Genomic DNA, 19,813 nt, shown 5'->3' on the forward strand with positions numbered 1-19,813 from the left:
GTGTCACCCTTCCTCAACCAAGACTATAGATTGTTGTAGCGATTGGTTAGAAGATACAACGCTGCTAAGTGAGTGAATTGTGATGTTCTGTGAAGTGCAGGAAGTCCCGCGTTGACTCCCAGGACAGAGACTGGACTTACTCTGTTATATATATATACTGATACATCCAGCACCTGATAGTCAGGTGCCTGTTGTACAGTGTCAGGCTGGCGCTGGTCAAAGTAGTGCACTATGTAGGGCTCTGGTCAAAAGTAGTGCACTAATGTAGGGAATATGGTGCCATTTGGGAGAGATGGCACCAGAGAGAGCGAGAAAGTGAGTGTCAGGTGAACGAGAGCGGCAGACAGGCAACCAGGTGAGAACTATTAGCTTGTAAACACCTCAGCCTGGAGGCATGGAATGCTTGGAGCTTATGCTCATGGAATGTGAGGTATGACGGGATGCTTCTCACACAGGTACACAGATAAGCACACACTGTATGTGGACATGTGAGTAATTACGCTGTCTCGCTCTCACTCCTGTCTCTCTCTCTCTCTCTCTCTCTCTCTCTGTCTCTCTCATATGCAAATAAGGCCTTTGTTATCGGTACCAGTCATTTCCATGCATTGCAGTGTTTAGTTCTATAGCTGTCAGTTCTGCCTGTAGATTATGATGGTATCAGAGGAGATATTTGACTATTGCTCATCTCTCACTGACTATTTGAGGAATTTCCTAGGTGGCCAGTGACAACTGACCAATAGATGTAGACACACTGTGTGAAATAGGCCTACGGCTGCAGGTTTTTTGGAGAGTTGTTCAGGACTTTGATTCAGGAGTACAGTACTACTGTTTGTTCTTCTCTTTATGACACAACAACCATGTCAACCTGTTTTTTCCTCTTCAACTTCTGTCCTCTTTTTATTCTCGTTCTCTCCCTTTCTCTCTCTCTCTGTGGGAATGGACTTTCCTGCATGTTATTTATTGGTTTACATGAGGGGCTGGCTGAGCTTTCTCTGCCTCCAATTCAATCTGATACTACATCTGGAGGGTAGTTAGCAGTCAGCTTCTAGGGTAAAGTGGTGAAGACGCTCTGTAAGAGGGTTCCCCTTGGATATAAAGAAAATAAGGCTGATGCCTAACATTAGTCAGGTGTACAGCTGAGTGCGTTCAACAGTAATGTCTTCCTCATTTAACCCAACCCCTCTGAATCAGAATGCCTTAATCCACGCCCACGTCATCGGCGCCCAGGGGGCGGCTGTTGTTGGTGGTTAACTGCCTTGTTCAACGGCAGAACGGCCTTGCTGGCTCGGGGATTCGAACAAACAACCTTTTGGGTTACAGTCCTAACGCTGGTAACCAATGCTCTGACCACTAGGCAACCTGTGACCAGAATAACATTAGTTATGTTAGTCTGTATAGACATGACAAATGGATACTTACAGTTCAACTGTACACATGCTACAATAGCATGACTAATATACATTGAACAAAAACAAAGCTAATTGAAAAGGGGACTTGTTTAAGGCTCCACCTACTGGTTCTGCTCAGTGTGTTCAGTATTACTAGTGTCTGATTGTCCAATCCCATCCTGGTATGGGGGCATGCAACATCAGGTGGGTGAAATCAGAAGACAACACTAGGTTCTGGTCTTGTCAGGTTTTGATTGGGTCGTGTTCGCTAGGCACCAAATGGATGAAAACCTATTGAAACAGGGAGGGATCAACATGGACTTGTCCAATAAGAAACGATCATTTTAGTTTTCTGTTTAAAAATGTTTCTGTTGTGCCCTAATGAACACAACCTTGGTAAACCAGCTCCTAACCCTGAATTGAAGAACTTCCCTCTGTCATCTTAAGCCTGCAAGCTGGCCCTGTGAACTGACAGCCTAACACTTTCATCATTTTTGTTGTGTACTTGTGACTGTTAGAATGTGTAAGATGAGGACCAGTTTGCCTTCCCCTTTTTGTGTGCGTGTGTGTTTAGCCCACCCATGCACCCTCTACATGTATCAGCAGTAATTGTGGAGGGGCCGACCTCCCTTTAACATTTAAGGAGAGGTTTGGATAGATGACACATGAGTCTACTGGGAGATCTACCCTGTGTATACCTGACCTAGCAGCACAGACCAACGCTGAACCAGAGAGCTGTACAACTGAGAGAGAGATCATTCCTTAGTACATGTCAGAAAACGATGTAGTGGTCTGAATCCTCCTCCCTTCACTACAGTAAACTCACTCCACAACCGCCCTTTATTTACCGCCTTATTTCTGTGTTATTTCTCTCAAGCCGCTGCTATTCGTGGTATTTGCCCTCCCCTCAGTGGTGAAGAGTTGGTGCCTGGTGCTCGTACACAAAACTGGTCTTTTTAGAGGGCAGGGCACACACACACACACACACACACACACACACAGCTCCAGCCAACCATGTCTTCCCATAACTCTGCTGGGGCTAGGTCCCATCTGTGTGTTGCGTACTGCCCTCCTGCTGAGTCCAATGTACATAGGTCTTTGATACCCTATGGATTTTAGAGGGTTAAATGCACCGTCTTGCAGGCATGTACAAGAACGTCAATACATACTATTGTATTGTCTACTGCTATTTGGCTTTCAACTGCCAGTGTTTACATGTAATGAACAGACAGCTAACCACTAAGCAGCATGTTATGTTTCATCTGCCAGTGTTTACATGTAATGAACAGACAACTAACCACTAAGCAGCATGTTATGTTTCATCTGCCAGTGTTTACATGTAATGAACAGACAACTAACCACTAAGCAGCATGTTATGTTTCATCTGCCAGTGTTTACATGTAATGAACAGACAACTAACCACTAAGCAGCATGTTATGTTTCATCTGCCAGTGTTTACATGTAATGAACAGACAACTAACCACTAAGCAGCATGTTATGTTTCATCTGCCAGTGTTTACATGTAATGAACAGACAGCTAACCACTAAGCAGCATGTTATGTTTCATCTGCCAGTGTTTACATGTAATGAACAGACAACTAACCACTAAGCAGCATGTTATGTTTCATCTGCCAGTGTTTACATGTAATGAACAGACAACTAACCACTAAGCAGCATGTTATGTTTCATCTGCCAGTGTTTACATGTAATGAACAGACAGCTAACCACTAAGCAGCATGTTATGTTTCATCTGCCAGTGTTTACATGTAATGAACAGACAACTAACCACTAAGCAGCATGTTATGTTTCATCTGCCAGTGTTTACATGTAATGAACAGACAGCTAACCACTAAGCAGCATGTTATGTTTCATCTGCCAGTGTTTACATGTAATGAACAGACAGCTAACCACTAAGCAGCATGTTTCATCTGCCAGTGTTTACATGTAATGAACAGACAGCTAACCACTAAGCAGCATGTTTCATCTGCCAGTGTTTACATGTAATGAACAGACAGCTAACCACTAAGCAGCATGTTATGTTTCATCTGCCAGTGTTTACATGTAATGAACAGACAACTAACCACTAAGCAGCATGTTATGTTTCATCTGCCAGTGTTTACATGTAATGAACAGACAACTAACCACTAAGCAGCATGTTATTTTCATCTGCCAGTGTTTACATGTAATGAACAGACAGCTAACCACTAAGCAGCATGTTATGTTTCATCTGCCAGTGTTTACATGTAATGAACAGACAACTAACCACTAAGCAGCATGTTATGTTTCATCTGCCAGTGTTTACATGTAATGAACAGACAACTAACCACTAAGCAGCATGTTATGTTTCATCTGCCAGTGTTTACATGTAATGAACAGACAACTAACCACTAAGCAGCATGTTATGTTTCACATTTTTATTTCAGTGCATAACATTTTGAAACGTTTTGCTATGTTCCCTAATTAGTGCTGAGTGATTCACTGAAATTACTGTACATTTTCAGTTTTTAAACAACGAATTCACCAACGTTGGTTCAATCATTTGAATTCCATCTCGTCAATGTTTGTAGAATTTTTTTTTTTTTTTTTACCCGAACCGACCTAAAAGGAACTAATCGCTCAGCACAATTTTTTTACAATTTATTTATTCACATTTATTTAACCAGGTAGGCCAGTTGAGAACAAGTTCTCATTTACAACTGCGACCTGGCCAAGATAAAGCAAAGCAGTGAGACCAAAAATATCAGTTACACATGGAATAAACAAACGTACAGTCACTAACACAATACAAAATCTCTATACAGTGTGTGCAAATGAAATAAGGAGGTAAGGCAATAAATGGGCCATAGTGGTGAAGTAATTACAATTTAGCAATTAACACTGGAGTGATGGATGTGCAGATGAAGTGCAAGTAGAAATACTGGTGTGCAAAAGAGCAGCTGTGGGTGTTGCTATGGTGACCAGTGAGCTGAGATAAGGCGGAGCTTTACCTAGCAAATATTTCTAGATGACCTGGAGCCAGTGGGTTTGATGACGAGTATGAAGCGAGGGCCAACCAACGAGAGCGCACAGGTCGCAGTGGTGGGTAGTATATGGGGCTTTGGTGACAAAACGATGGCACTGTGATAGACTGCATCCAATTTGTTGAGTAGAGTGTTGGAGGCTATTTTGTAAATGACATCGCAGAAGTTGAGGATCGGTAGGATAGTCAGTTTTACGAAGGTATGTTTGGCAGCATGAGTGAAGGATGCTTTGTTGCGAAATAGAAAGCTGATTCTAGATTTAACTTTGGACTGGAGATGCTTAATGTGAGTCTGGAAGGAGAGTTTAGTCTAGCCAGACACCTAGGTATTTAAAGTTGTCCACATTCTAAGTCAGAACTATCCCAAATGAACAGGACCCAGTGCTGCTCAGTCAGCCCAAGTTCCCCTTTACTGAGGCCATTTTCAAGTCATTTCCTGTTTGTCTTTTCCATGCTCACTGGAGTATAGCAGCTGCTTAGAGGATGATGTAATGGCTGGGCTGTTCTAGACAACAGAGCAGCTGTGTAGAGGATGATGTAATGGCTGGGCTGTTCTAGACAACAGAGCAGCTGTGTAGAGGAGGATGTAATGGCTGGGCTGTTCTAGACAACAGAGCAGCTGTGTAGAGGATGATGTAATGGCTGGGCTGTTCTAGACAGAGCAGCTGTGTAGAGGATGATGTAATGGCTGGGCTGTTCTAGACAACAGAGCAGCTGCGTAGAGGATGATGTAATGGCTGGGCTGTTCTAGACAACAGAGCAGCTGCGTAGAGGATGATGTAATGGCTGGGCTGTTCTAGACAACAGAGCAGCTGTGTAGAGGATGATGTAATGGCTGGGCTGTTCTAGACAACAGAGCAGCTGTGTAGAGGATGATGTAATGGCTGGGCTGTTCTAGACAACAGAGCAGCTGTGTAGAGGATGATGTAATGGCTGGGCTGTTCTAGACAACAGAGCAGCTGTGTAGAGGATGATGTAATGGCTGGGCTGTTCTAGACAACAGAGAGCAAGTAGAAGAATACATCTAGGGCCTTGATGAAATCAAACATTTTGATGACATATCTCCTCAGGTGATTGTTGTGATATCATGATGACATGATCAATAAAATGTATTTATAACTCATTTTTGCATCAGCAGATGCCGCAAAGTGCTATACAGAAACCCAGACTAAAACCCCAAACAACAAGCGATGTAGAAGCATGGTGGCTAGGAAGAAACCTAGATGGATTCCAGGCTCTGAGGGGTGGCCAGTCCTCTTCTGACTGTGTCAGGTGGAGATTATAGGAGTACATGGCCAGAGTACATTGTAAATTTAGATTGTAATTTACCTTAGATTATAAACTAGCATGGTCAAAACATATATTCAATGGTTGTAAAGAAAGTCCTGCAGGCTCTAGTTTTATCTTATCTTGATTATTGTCCAGTGCTGCAAGGAAAGACCTAGTTAAGCTGCAGCTGGCCCAGAACAGAGCGGCACGTCTTGCTCTTCATTGTAATCAGAGGGCTGATATAAATACTATGCATGCCAGTCTCTCTTGGCTAAGAGTTGAGAGACTGACTGCATCACTTCTTCTCTTTATAAGAAACATGTGTTAAATCCCAAATTGTTTGCATAGTCAACTTACACACAGCTCTGACACACACACTTACCCCACCAGACATGCCACCAGGGGTCTTTTCACAGTCCCCAAATCCAGAACAAATTCAAGAAAGTGTATAGTATTATATAGAGCCATTATTGCATGGAACTCCGTTCCATCTCATATTGCTCAAATAAACAGCAAACCTGGTTTGTTAAAACCCCCAGATAAAGCAACACCTCATGGCACAACACCTCTCCCCTATTTGACCTAGATAGTTTGTGTGTGTGTTGATATGTAGGCTACGTGGTCCTTTTTTAATACATTTTTTTTAATTGATGTAGTTCTGTTCTTGTCTATTAATGTTCTGTTTCATGTTTTGTGTGGACCCCAGGAAGAGTAGCTGTTTTGTTTGGACCCCAGGAAGAGTAGCTGTTTTGTGTGGACCCCAGGAAGAGTAGCTGTTTTGTGTGGACCCCAGGAAGAGTAGCTGTTTTGTGTGGACCCCAGGAAGAGTAGCTGTTTTGTGTGGACCCCAGGAAGAGTAGCTGTTTTGTGTGGACCCCAGGAAGAGTAGCTGTTTTGTGTGGACCCCAGGAAGAGTAGCTGTTTTGTGTGGACCCCAGGAAGAGTAGCTGTTTTGTGTGGACCCCAGGAAGAGTAGCTGTTTTGTGTGGACCCCAGGAAGAGTAGCTGTTTCATGTTTTGTGTGGACCCCAGGAAGAGTAGCTGTTTCATGTTTTGTATGGACCCCAGGAAGAGTAGCTGCTGCTTTTGCAACAGCTGATGGGGATCCTAATAAAATACCATGATGTCCCCAGGTGACTGTTGTGATATATCATCGTGATGTATTATTCTGACAATCAAATTGAGGTAATAAAATCCTTAGTCATTGTTCAGTAAAGGCAGTCTGTACAAATAGCCACCACACATATTAAACAATGGTCACCTCATAGTATCATTTTTATTGTCAAATTTGAAGGTACCACAGTCATTTTCGATTGGCCCATAAATTACAAGCTGCAACGAAGTCCTTTTTGAATGGCCCTTAAACTTGGCCTGGTAATATTGTCCTGTTTGATTGGCCCTTAAATTTGTCCTTGTAGGAGAGCCGCCTCTGTTGGTCACCTGTGGGTGTCACTGGTTGCTTGGCAACAATGGTGAAAGCCTAACTGTCGTGATGACTGGTTCTGACAGTGTCCACCCTACATTATATGCATCCAAGGGAGAGATATGGAGGGAGAGAGGAACTGCGAGATGGTGAGAGGGAGAAGGGGACAGAGGGCAGGAGAAAAGAGATGAGCGAGGGAGGGCCCAGCACAGCCGTCCGTAGAGCTCTATTGAAAAGCTGCTGCCCGCCCGCAGCCCGTCAATGAAACCAAAGACTAGAAGTGACTTTTCCAGTTTAGATATCAGTCAGGGGTAAACCTCAGAGCTTGAACAAGACGTGTTGATAAGACCAGGAAGGGAGGTGTGGGAGAGAGGGGGGTAGAGATGTTGCTGCAAAGTGTGTGATGGAGAGCTGTGGTTTCATGTGGTGACTGGTCTGTTCTTCCTCTTGCTTAATCAGCAAGCTTTGCCTGGTCCTGCCTCCTCCCTGTTCTGAAAAGACACACACACTGACACACGTAACAAGTGAGTAGGACATACAACTGTGTGTAGTACTCCTCTTGGCATTGATGGGTGGTCTGGAGTGAGTAGGACTAACTGTGTGTAGTATTCCTCTTGGCATTGATGGGTGGGTCTGGAGTGAGTAGGACTAACTGTGTGTAGTATTCCTCTTGGCATTGATGGGTGGTCTGGAGTGAGTAGGACTAACTGTGTGTAGTATTCCTCTTGGCATTGATGGGTGGTCTGGAGTGAGTAGGACTAACTGTGTGTAGTATTCCTCTTGGCATTGATGGGTGGTCTGGAGTGAGTAGGACTAACTGTGTGTAGTATTCCTCTTGGCATTGATGGGTGGTCTGGAGTGAGTCAGGCAGGTTGGGTGGAGGGGAGATTTCAGATGAGACACTGACTGAATAGAAGAACTGCTCTGTCCCTTTGAACTGCTCTGATCTGGAGTGTGTGTGTGTGTGTATGTGAGAGAGTTGTAAGCGTTTGAATGTGTGGCTTAATGTGTGTTGTTGAATGTTTCCCAGTCACTAGCCTCCATGAGTGTCAGTCAGGTGTCATCTCTCTGTCCTAACCAACAGCTGGAAAACCCATGAATAGATGACCCCCCCCCATCAGTGATGAGAAGAGGATCAGTTCATCCTGGTAGTTTGTGACAAGGGGAGGTCAGTCAGGTCAGAAGGATTCCAGTGTTGCAGCAAGGCATGTAATGGGCTATTTGGCTTCCTCTTTTCCTCCCCCCCCCGCTCGCTCTCTCTCCCCCTCGCGCTCGCTCGCTTCCCCGGGCCCCGACGACGTGGACGTTGATTAACTTCTATGGGCTACGTGGGACGCTAGCGTCCCACCCGCGGTACACACTATCAACAGCCAGTGAAATATCAGGGCGGCAAATTCAAAACAACAAAATCTCATAATTCAAATTTCTCAAACATACAACTATGTTACACCATTTTAAAGATACACTTCTCCTTAATCCAACCACATTGTCCGATTTCAAAAAGGCTTTATGGCGAAAGCATAAAGTTAGATTGTTAGGACAGAGTGTCAACAAGAAAAACCACACAGCCATTTTCCAAGCAGGAGAGGTGTCACAAAAACCAGAAATACAGCTAAAATTAAGCACTAACCTTTGACGATCTTCATCAGATGACACTCCTAGGACTCAATGTTACACAATACATGTATGTTTTGTTCGATAAAGTTCATATTTATATACAAAAAACCCATTTTACATTGGCGTGATGTTCAGAAAATATTTTGCCTCAAACTTCCGGTGAATGAGCACAACAAACAAAAATACTCATCATAAACGTTGATAAAATATTAAACTGTTATTCAAAGAATTATAGATAAACATCTCCTTAATGCAACCGCTGTGATAGATTTCAAAAAAGCTTCACGGGGAAAGCACACTTTGCAATAATCTGAGTACAGCGCTCAGAAAACCAACCCAGCAATACAGATACCCGCCATTTTGGAGTCATCTAAAATCATAAATAGCATTATAAATATTCACGTACCTTTTGATCTTCATCAGAATGCAATCTCAGGAATCCCAGGTCCACAATAAATGTTGTTTTGTTCGATTAAAGTCCATAATTTATGTCCAAATACCTCCTTGTTGTTTGCAGATGTAGGAAGCGCACCGAAAAGTAAAAAAAAGTTATTTACGTTTGTAGAAACATGTCAAATGTTGTATAGCATCAATCTTTAGGGCATTTTTAACATAAAACAACCGGATGATTCCAATGTCTTGAAAAATGTTATGGAACACACCTACCTCATCACGTGAATGCGTGCCACTGAACTCATGTCATTTTCTGAGTCACCAACTTCCCGGCCTTCTCGTTCGCTCTCTGTTCACTGCAAAAGCCTGAAACAAGGTTCTAAAGACTGTTGACATCTAGTGGAAGCCTTAGGAAGTGCAAAATGAACCCTAAGTCACTGTGTGGTAGATAGGCAATGACTTGAAAAGACTACAAGTATCAGATTTCCCACTTCCTGGTTGGATTTTTCTCAGGTTTTTGCCTGCCATATGAGTTATGTTATACTCAGACATCATTCAAACAGTTTTAGAAACTTCAGAGTGTTTTCTATCCAAATCTATTAATAATATGCTAATATTTGACTCTGGGCCCGAGTATTAGGCAGTTTACTCTGGACACGCTTTAAATCCGAAAATGAAAATACTGCCCCCTATACCTTAAGTTAAGGCAGCCCTCCGCACATCTCTGATTCAGAGTGCTGGGTTAAATGCGGAGGACACATTTCAGTTGAATGCATTCAGTTGTACAACTGACTAGGTATCCCCCTTTCCATTTCGTTTTGCTCTCTCTCGTTCCATCTCGGTCGCTCTCTCCATCTCGCTTTCTCTCTCACATTCTCTCTGGTGAATCACTGTGTAATTACTACAAGGTCCTGGTGATAAAGGCCCACTGTGTGGGGCCATCCAAGTGGAAGAGATTGGGTTACTCACTGTAAAATTATTTGCACAATATTGAATAATATTCTCCTCCCGTTTCCCATCAAAAAACAGAACAGATAGCTGGGAGGAGGAGGGGGAGGAGAGGGAGAATACAGACAACTGTGAGGAAGAGGAGAGAGTGAATAGAGAAATGTTTCTAGACCTCCCCAACATTGTTCTGTAACCAGACAAGGAGCACCATGGATTTGCCTTTTCCTCCCGTCTCAGCCCTCTATAAACACACCTGTCCACACAAACACGCACACACGCCCACACAGACTTGACATTGTGCAGAAAGGAACTGGTCACATCAGTGTGTAATGTCTGTATGGTAGTGAGTGTTTACCTCCCCTCATGCTGAAAGGCCTGTTACTATAGCTAACAACTCCATGGCCTCCTTTTGATGTTTCGGAAGGCCAGCAGTTGTCATTTTCAATGAATGGGCCTTTTGAAGGAAAACCTCATCTAACAGAGTTGAGTAGGGGACTGTTCCCGTCACTTATCTAATCATACCCATTCAGATCAGTGATTTCATTAAGATAGGAGACAAGGGGTGGCATAATTCTAAGTCCACAGCCTGATCAAATCATACAGATGGAAGGAAGGATGGATCTTCGAAGTGTTGGAACTGAGCCTGCAGTCTGACCGGATCAAAGGGAGACATTAATTAAAGCAAGAAGGGAAGAAAGGATGCACTTTTGAAGTATTGGAATGGCACCGGCGGCCTGCTCTGATCATAGTGGCTATCATCCTGCTTGTTTGGAAACAGGCTGTGAGGCAGAAAGTGTGTTTGTGGTCTGCTGCTCTGGGAGAAACACTCTGGGGTGAAGTTTTCCCTAGGTACAGTTCTAGAATCATCTTCAAGTCTCCTAACCTTAACCATTAGAGGGGAAAATGCTAAACTGTCCCAGGATCAGTGTCTAGGGGCAACTTAATCCTGGGAGAGAGGAAGGATAGAGGGAGTATGCTCTAGGGATTCTCCATAGCCACAGCAGCTAGCGCTACAGACTGTATCCGCCACCTGATTCAAAAGGGGGAGGTACTAGTAACTTTCTTCCAGCAAGGTTCCAGCATCTTTGTTGGCTGTGTAGCCAGGCCAGCACAATGCAGCTCTGCTCAGCACAGCTTTAGTATTGTAGTGTGAAAATGGTATTAAAGAGGGCTGGCTAGGCTAACAGCTAGTGGTGCCATAGTGTCCAGTAGAGTCCAGTCCCCTGCTCTCACACTTCCTGGTAGCGTATGTCAGGAAGCTTCCCACAGCACAGAGGTCAGGGGTCAATCCAATAGGAAGAGACTGCTACCTGACGACTGTCTCCTCAGGAAGACATACAGATGCCTCTTGTGGAGAAACACTGACTGTTTTCGGTACAGTGGAGGCTGGTGGAAGAAGGCATTGAAAGACCATTTCATTGTAATGAATGAATGATTTGTTTAATACCGTTCCATTGAATCCATTCCAGCCATTCCAGTCTGATTTAAAGTCTGATTTTAAAATGACACCAGCCTCCACTGTTGCAGTAGTACCCTGTTGAAGACCGAGAGAAGACATGCTAGATAAAATAGTTCTAGTATGGATCTAATAATAGGCTAGCCTCCAATGTTATCTCTCTGCATTCCTGACAACACTGTCATATTTCAGGTTGTCATTTTATCTCCAGAAAATTGCTTGTGTGTGTCATGTTCACAACTTTGACATTTCTTCTGGCATCTCTCCTGCGTGCGGAATTCAATTGTCATTGACATTCTGCAGTCCCATTCGTGTGTGTGGTGTGGAGGGTGTGTTTGTGCTCTGGGCTGGCCCCTGTGTGTCTCTGATAAAATACCCATTAGTATGGCACCTTTATGAAGCCTTTACTGTGGAGCAGTGAAAGGAGGAGTTGTTCCTCTCTGCCCACCACAGCCCCGTTACCTGTGGCCTGGCCACACTGAGCTGAATAGGGGGCCCGTGTCGGGAGACCCGTTACCTGTGGCCTGGCCACACTGAGCTGAATGGGGGGCCCGTGTCAGGAGACCCGTTACCTGTGGCCTGGCCACACTGAGCTGAATAGGGGGCCCGTGTCGCGAGACCCAGAGTCATGACTTACTGGCAGGGAGGAGTTGTTTCAGCTGGAGGGTTTGGGTTTGTTGGCCTGTGTACTGCAAATAGTGTGTGTGTGTGTGTGTGTGTGCGCGCGCCTAATACAGGATGTAGTTAACCCTTTTTGTAGCTGTGTGCCAAAGTGGGAGTGTAGCTTTTCTTTAGTAAAGGGATCCTCCACACTGAACAAGGCTGTAAGCTGAAGTGTTTGTGTACTGTATCCCTGCTGCAGTGAAAACAATACAGACCAGAACAGAAGAGTTCAGTAAGGGAGCTTCATACTACATCTCTTTGACCATCACACCTTTTTGCTTATCTGAATTCACCCGTTTTACGTACCAACCAAACTTCTGGGAGAACACGAGGGTCCCCTTTTTGAAAAGGGAAGTACAGAAAGAAAGTGTTTTCCTTCCTTCAAAGCTGATTTTTGACATACTCACTTTGTCCTGGAACTGTGAAATGGCTTATACCCAAGGATAGACTCTGGGCTTTCACAGCAGAGAACACACACTGCTATGGGTACTGGGACGTTACTAGAATGGTGACTTATTGGGAAGGTTGTCTACTGGGAGGCATGGAACTACTGGGTTACTGGGAGGGTTACTGGGAGGCATGGAACTACTGGGTTACTGGGAGGGTTACTGGGAGGCATGGAACTACTGGGTTACTGGGAGGGTTACTGGGAGGCATGGAACTACTGGGTTACTGGGAGGGTTACTGGGAGGCAGTTGGTATCCAGTCCCTCTGGTTCTTCAGTGGACTAGCACGATCATACACGCTGTAACGGGGGGCCGAGCACCGTCACGTACACGAAGTAACGGGGGCCGAGCACCGTCACGTACACGCTGTTGATAGTCTATAGTTATAAAGTGGCTTTCTCTCATCTCTTCTGTACCCAGAACTGCAGTATGGTTCCTCAGTGGCTTAGCACTACACAAACACACTGTAAAAATCTGTCTTCAGGTCTGACCTCAGGGGATTTACATGCCAAGAGGAATGCTGAGAATGTTTAGGTGTGGTTTGTTAGAGGTGAGAGTAATCTCTGTTGTACTTCGTACTGGACTGGATGTAATCTGCTCCTCTAGTTGACATCTACAGTGGGAAGCAAAAGTAAGTGAACCCTTTGGAATTACCTGGATTTCTGCATAAATTGGTCATCAAATTTTATCTGCTCTTCATCCAAGTCACAACAATAGACAGTGTGCTTAAACTAACACACAAATTATTATATTTTTCTTGTCTATTGAATACATCATTTAAACATTAAAAGGGTAGGTTGGAAAAAGTATATGAACCCCTGGGCTAATGACTTTTCCAAAAGCTAATTGGAGTCAGGAGTCAGCTAACCTGGAGTCCTCAATCAATGAGATGAGATTGGAGATGTTGGTTAGAGCTGCCCTGCCCTATAAAAAAAACTCACAAAATTTGAGTTTGATATTCACAAGGAGCATTGCCTGATGTGAACCATGCCTCGAACAAAAGAGATCTCAGAAGACATAAGATTAAGAATTGCTGACTTGTATAAAGCTGGAAAGGGTTACAAAAGTATCTCTGAAAGCCTTGATGTTCATCAGTCCACGATAAGACAAATTGTCTAGAAATGGAGAAAGTTCAACACTGTTGCTACTCTCCCTAAGAGTGGTCGTCCTGCAAAGATAACTGCAAGAGCACCGTGCAGAATGCTCAATGAGGTTTAGAAGAATCCTAGTGTCAGCCAAAGACTTACAGAAATCTCTGGAACATGCTAACATCTCTGACGAGTCTACGATACGTAAAACACTAAACAAGAAGGGTGTTCATGGGAGGACACCACAGAAGAAGCCACTGCTGTCCCAAAAAAACATTGCTGCATGTCTGAAGTTTGAAAAAGTGCACCTGGATGTTCCACAGCGCTACTGGCAAAATATTCTGTGGACAGATTAAACTACAGTTGTTTGGAAGGAACACACAACACTATGTGTGGAGAAAAAAAGGCAGAGCACACCAACATCAAAATCCCTTCCCAAATGTAAAGTATGGTGGAGGAAGCATCATGGTTTGGGGCTGCTTTGCTGCCTCAGGGCCTGGAAAGCTTGCTATCATCGTAAAAATTAATTCCCAAGTTTATCAAGACATTTTGCAGGAGAATGTAAGGCTATCTGTCCGCCAATTGAAGCTCAACAGAAGTTGGGTGATGCAACAGGACAACGACCCAAAAGGCAGAAGTAAATCAACAACAGAATGGCTTCAACAGAAGAAAATATGCCTTCTGGAGTGGCCCAGTCAGAGTCCTGACCTCAACCCAATTTTTTAAATGCTGTGTCATGACCTCGAGCGGTTCACACCAGACATCCCAAGAATATTGCTGAACTGAAACCGTTTTTGTAAAGAGGAATGGTCCAAAATTCCTCCAGACCTGCACAACGGTCTGATCTACAGAAAACGTTTGGTTGAGGTTATTACTGCCAAAAGGAGGGTCAACCAGTTATTAAATCCAAGGGTTCACATACTTTTTCCACCCTACACTGTGAATGTTTACACGGTGTGTTTAATAAAGACATGAAAACGTGTTATTAGTTTAAGCAGACTGTGACTTAGATGCAGATCAGATCAAATTGTATGACCAATTTATGCAGAAATCCAGGTACTTCCAAAGGGTTCACATACTTTTTCTTGCTGCTGTAACTGAGGTTCTGTTGGTATGAGCCTGGCACTAGCAATGTCATGGGTTCAATTCCTGCAGGGATACATATTAGTATTAGTACACATATTAATACACATTTATGCAATCACTAACTTTGGATGAAATCGACTGCTAAGTGGCATCTTATCTATGGTGATATGAACACATGATTTGATGATATACCGTGTATAGGTTAAAATCTAGTGTACTAAACACAGTTGTCTAACAGTAACAGAGTGGATACTTTCAGCTCCTAGGAAATGAAATGCTACACTGGTAACTAGAGGCAACAGGAGAGAAGAATAGTCGTCCTCTCAGAGATTTACAAACTCTGGAGGGGAGAGGAGTTGAATGTCACTGGGTTTAGTGTGTGTGTGTGTACTGCATGTGTCAGGGCTTTAAGCTGACCTTTTTTACAAGGCGCATGTGTGCTCCTAAGTTGATAAATGTAGGCGCACACAAAAATGTAGGAGCATAATGAAAATATGGTAGTAAAACTAGAATCCTTAATTTTCTGTGTACTGTGTGTTTGAGTACTGTTGGTGTGTTTCTGAAGGCACTAGATTCTGTGTATCATGCAGCTCTGAGGTTTATTACCAACCAAAACCATTTGACTCACCACTGATCTCTATAGTGATGTTGGCTGCTCTTCACACCGCTGGGATCTCTATAGTGATGATGTTGGCTGCCCTTCACACCGCTGGGATCTCTATAGTGATGATGTTGGCTGCTCTTCACACCGCTGGGATCTCTATAGTGATGATGTTGGCTGCTCTTCACACCGCTGGGATCTCTATAGTGATGATGTTGGCTGCTCTTCACACCGCTGGGATCTCTATAGTGATGATGTTGGCTGCCCTTCACACCGCTGGGATCTCTATAGTGATGATGTTGGCTGCTCTTCACACCGCTGGGATCTCTATAGTGATGATGTTGGCTGCTCTTCGTTGACTCTACATATGCTATACTATACTATGTTTAAGCCATCTATAAGAGGCCATTTTTGGGAAAACTGCCAATCTCTGTTCTTTGACAAGGTCAGAAAATAAATTCCAGTTACGGTCTCACTCCTCCTTAATTTTAACTGTTACTAAAATCAGAATGGATCATGGGGGAAAAAGGGTTTTAGCTACTCAGCTCTGTCGTCTTGGAATCATCTCCAGACCAGCTTGAAACCCCGGGATCTTGTTTCCTTGGAGTTTAAAGGTTTGGTTGACTCACATGTTACTGAGACACATAGTCATTAGGACTTTACCTGGTGCTACTTATGATAAAAATCTATCTGTGACGCTTGTATGGTTCTAGAATTCTAATGAATGTGTGTTTACGTTAAAAATATATGTCTAAGTTGTTAGTCTATTTGTCTCAAACAGTGTTCCCTTCTGCTGCCATCCTGGATGGACCAGGTCTTTCTTGAAAACGTTTTTTTCTCAATGAGACTAACCTGGATAAATAAAGGTTAAATAAAACCTCGTTGTGTCCTCCAGGTGGATGGAGGCGTGTCTGGATGAGGAGCTCCCGCCCACCACAGAGCTGGAGGAGGGGCTTAGGAACGGGGTGTACCTGGCCAAACTCGGGAACTTCTTCGCCCCACAAACCGTTTCCATCAAGAAAATCTATGACCGCGAGCAGACCCGCTACAAGGTGAGGACCGAGGAAATGCACTGCAGACTAACGCACACGCAACCAGAAGCACGCGCGCACACACGCTCCAGATAAGTGCAGGTCAAAGGGACAAAGATGTTCTTCTATTCAGTCAGTTACCAGAGGAGACAAACTCCCTTTTGCCCAACCCGCCTAACTCACACCGGACTATCCATCAAGGTGTAGGGGCAAGTTGCACCGAGACACTGATCTGGGGTCAGTTTAGCATTTTTCACCAATAATAGTCAAGGTTATGATTGGGGGAGGTGACGCTGATCCTAGATCTGTATCTAGGGAAAACTTCACCCCGGAGCACCTATCAACGCCACGAGGAACAGACATGCATCTATGGTCCTATTCTATCAAAACAGGTTGACTTAAGTTAAATAACCAAAAACACACATTGTTATTACACTGCAAGAAATCCCCCATCTCCTTACCTTGGAAATGTTTTAGTTGAATAAGACCCCAGGTTACTGTGACTCACTGAGTCAGGCTTGATTTACTCAATGGGGAAGGAATGAATGATGTGTGTGTTACTGTAATTGCTTGTTTGTTTATGTGTGTAGGTGTGTGTCACATTGTAACTCGCTATGTTTTGTGTTTCATTCCTGCAGGCCACTGGGCTTCATTTTAGACATACAGACAACGTCATCCAGTGGCTCAACGCCATGACAGAGAAGGGCCTGCCAAAGGTGAGTGATGGGCTTACACACACACACACACATATATATATATATATATATATCTCAGTCACTGTATTCTTAATACCAGGGAAGCGTATTTCCCCCGTACCACTCCTGTGTAACAAGCCGGGGCTTGCCTGGATCCCACTCCCAGACTACTGAACCCTCAGCCCTGGGTCACGTTCAATAGGAACAAATGGAAGATCATGTTTTGAAACATTCACATTCTTATTGGACAAGTCCAGGTAATATGTAATTAATTTCCTAGCGTTTTAGCATGTTTCGTGCCTAATGAAGATGTCCGTCTGTCCTCAGATCTTCTATCCAGAGACTACAGACATCTACGATAGGAAGAACATGCCGCGCTGCATCTACTGCATACATGCTCTCAGGTACACACACACACACACACACGATGAATTGATATTTGTATAGATTTTCTGAATACTCTAGGAAAACCATTTATCACAAATCAGACATCTGGTTTTTCTCTCTGGTCTGTTTGCTTAATTGGTTATTGATTAATCATTTTCCTATTAAAATTATATTCCTATTAAAATTATATTCCTATTAAAATTATATTCCTATTAATAAGGATCGGACCCTTCCCCCCCCCCCCCCCATTTTTCGCCTAAAATGACATACCCAAATCTTAAAATGACATACCCAAATCTAACTGGCAGTACCATTTGAAAGGAAACACTTACGTTTGTGGAAATGTGAAATTAATGTAGGCGAATATAATACATTAGATCTGGTAAAAGATAATACAAACTTTCTCTTGAAAGGCCATAATATCATATAGGAGTTTACGTGCAATTTAGATTTTGGCCTCCAGATGGCAGCAGTGTGTATGCGAAGTTTCAGACTGATCCAGTGAAGCATTGCAATACTGCACAATATTTTCAATCAAGTCTGCCCAAATGTGCCGACTTGGTCAATTGATGCTTTTTTCAAGTACATTACTATAGAGAACATACAAAAATTATATGGTAATACAACATTTAAGTTTACACACTCCCAGGAATGTCATGCATGATGGATAATTAACTTCCCTACAGAAAAAAACAGTGACCTTCACACATCTAGATGGCTGTGCGGGGTGGGTGTGGGGCCCGAGATAGCAGTGGTTCATACTGTAGAACCCAGTTCCTACATCTGAATATCAAAATGTATTTTATCAAACAAAACTATGTTCCATTTTATCTCTGGGACCCTCATGATGACAAATCAGAGCAAGATTACTGAGTACATGTTATTTCCCTTTCTTGGTGAATGTATCAAACCAGTTTAAGTGATAAGGTTTTTGTTGTTGTGCACTCTCAAACCATATCATGCTATTTTTTTCACTATAATAGCTTCTGTAAGTTAGATTAACACGAATTTAAGCTTTCTGTCCGTATAAGACACATCTATGTCCTGGAAATGTTGCTGTTGCTAACAACGTCATTCTAGTCATATTAGTGCACTTTAGCAACAACCGTCCCGGTATAGGGACACCGAGCCCGTAGATCCTTAAGAGGTTTTAAAATGATATTAAACCCTGATCTGCCTCAGTGCTACCTGAACTCTCACAGAAAAGTCACAAAAGACCAATTGTCTATCGTAATATTTTGTTATCTCAGTGAAAATGTTCAACATATTCTGCTTTGCTCTGTCGTACTCAATACTGCCGGTATGTGAAGTTGAAAATGTAGACTGGATTTGTGCATGTTTACTCTCAGAAGTAGTGTACTAAATAGGGAATAGGGTGCCATTTGGGACATATACAGTCTGTGTTAATAGAACATTCCAGCTGCATGTAAAATGGATGCTGATCCTGTTCAGTCCAGAGGTTGTACATCTACTGACCCATGTCCCAGATTGCACCATATTTCCTTTGTAGTGCACAATATAGGGAACAGGGTGCCATTTGGGAAGGGTCCTTGGCCTTTAGAGTCAGGAAGTCAACACTACAGGACTGGGTGACAGGGTGGCAGAGGGGGGTAGGAGGTGTGTGTGTGTAACCCCCAGCTCCAGTCCACGCTAGATGAATGGCTGTTGACTACAATGCCTTCTGGCCCCCTCCCCTGGGGCCACACACATGCCAGAACACAGCTCCAACAACATGTTTATCTCTTTCTCTTTCCCCCCCACACAGTTTGTACCTGTTCAAGCTGGGTCTAGCCCCTCAGATCCAGGACCTGTATGGCAAGGTGGACTTCACAGGTGAGTGTGTCCCAATACCACACAGTTTTCAATTTTGTTTCAGTCAACTCATTCAGTTTGTCATTGTTCATTTTTTTGTTTTAAAGTCAAACAGTTAACACGACTAACATATGATGTTAAACATGATATGTGGTCCTCTGTGGTTCAGTTGCTAGCCAAGGTTGTGGGTTCAACTCCCGCAGGGATCCCATACACATACTAAACATGGATACATGTACCGTACTCTTAGAGACTTTAGATAAAGTGTCTAAGTGACAAGCAGGCATAGTGTTGGCTCCAGTCCTGAGTTAGTTCCACAGTGAAGGGGTTTTACCAGGCAGCTAGCAACAATGTGAAAGTCATTAGTGTTTCCTGTTGCTGCTCTGTTCTACTGTCTGCCAAGCGCCTGACCAGGGGGTATGTGTATTACTCTCAAACCAGGAACAATCACCCTCTCCTGTCTGTGTTTAGCCTCTACAGTTAGCCTACTA

At 43.5% G+C, this 19,813-nt stretch overlaps 1 protein-coding gene across 1 annotated transcript in view; it reads left to right on the forward strand.

The window, feature by feature from the left end:
* Positions 1-19,813, forward strand: part of LOC100380768 (ras GTPase-activating-like protein IQGAP1) — a 58,812-nt gene that overhangs the window by 4,147 nt on the left and 34,852 nt on the right. Inside the window, exons 3-6 of the mRNA XM_014127433.2 lie at positions 16,293-16,449; positions 17,067-17,144; positions 17,451-17,527; positions 19,276-19,343. Coding sequence (XP_013982908.2) covers positions 16,293-16,449; positions 17,067-17,144; positions 17,451-17,527; positions 19,276-19,343 — 380 coding nt within the window. The remainder of the gene's footprint in view (positions 1-16,292; positions 16,450-17,066; positions 17,145-17,450; positions 17,528-19,275; positions 19,344-19,813) is intronic.

The sequence above is a fragment of the Salmo salar genome, chromosome ssa11, assembly GCF_905237065.1.
Source record: "Salmo salar chromosome ssa11, Ssal_v3.1, whole genome shotgun sequence".
Classification (NCBI taxonomy): domain Eukaryota; kingdom Metazoa; phylum Chordata; class Actinopteri; order Salmoniformes; family Salmonidae; genus Salmo; species Salmo salar.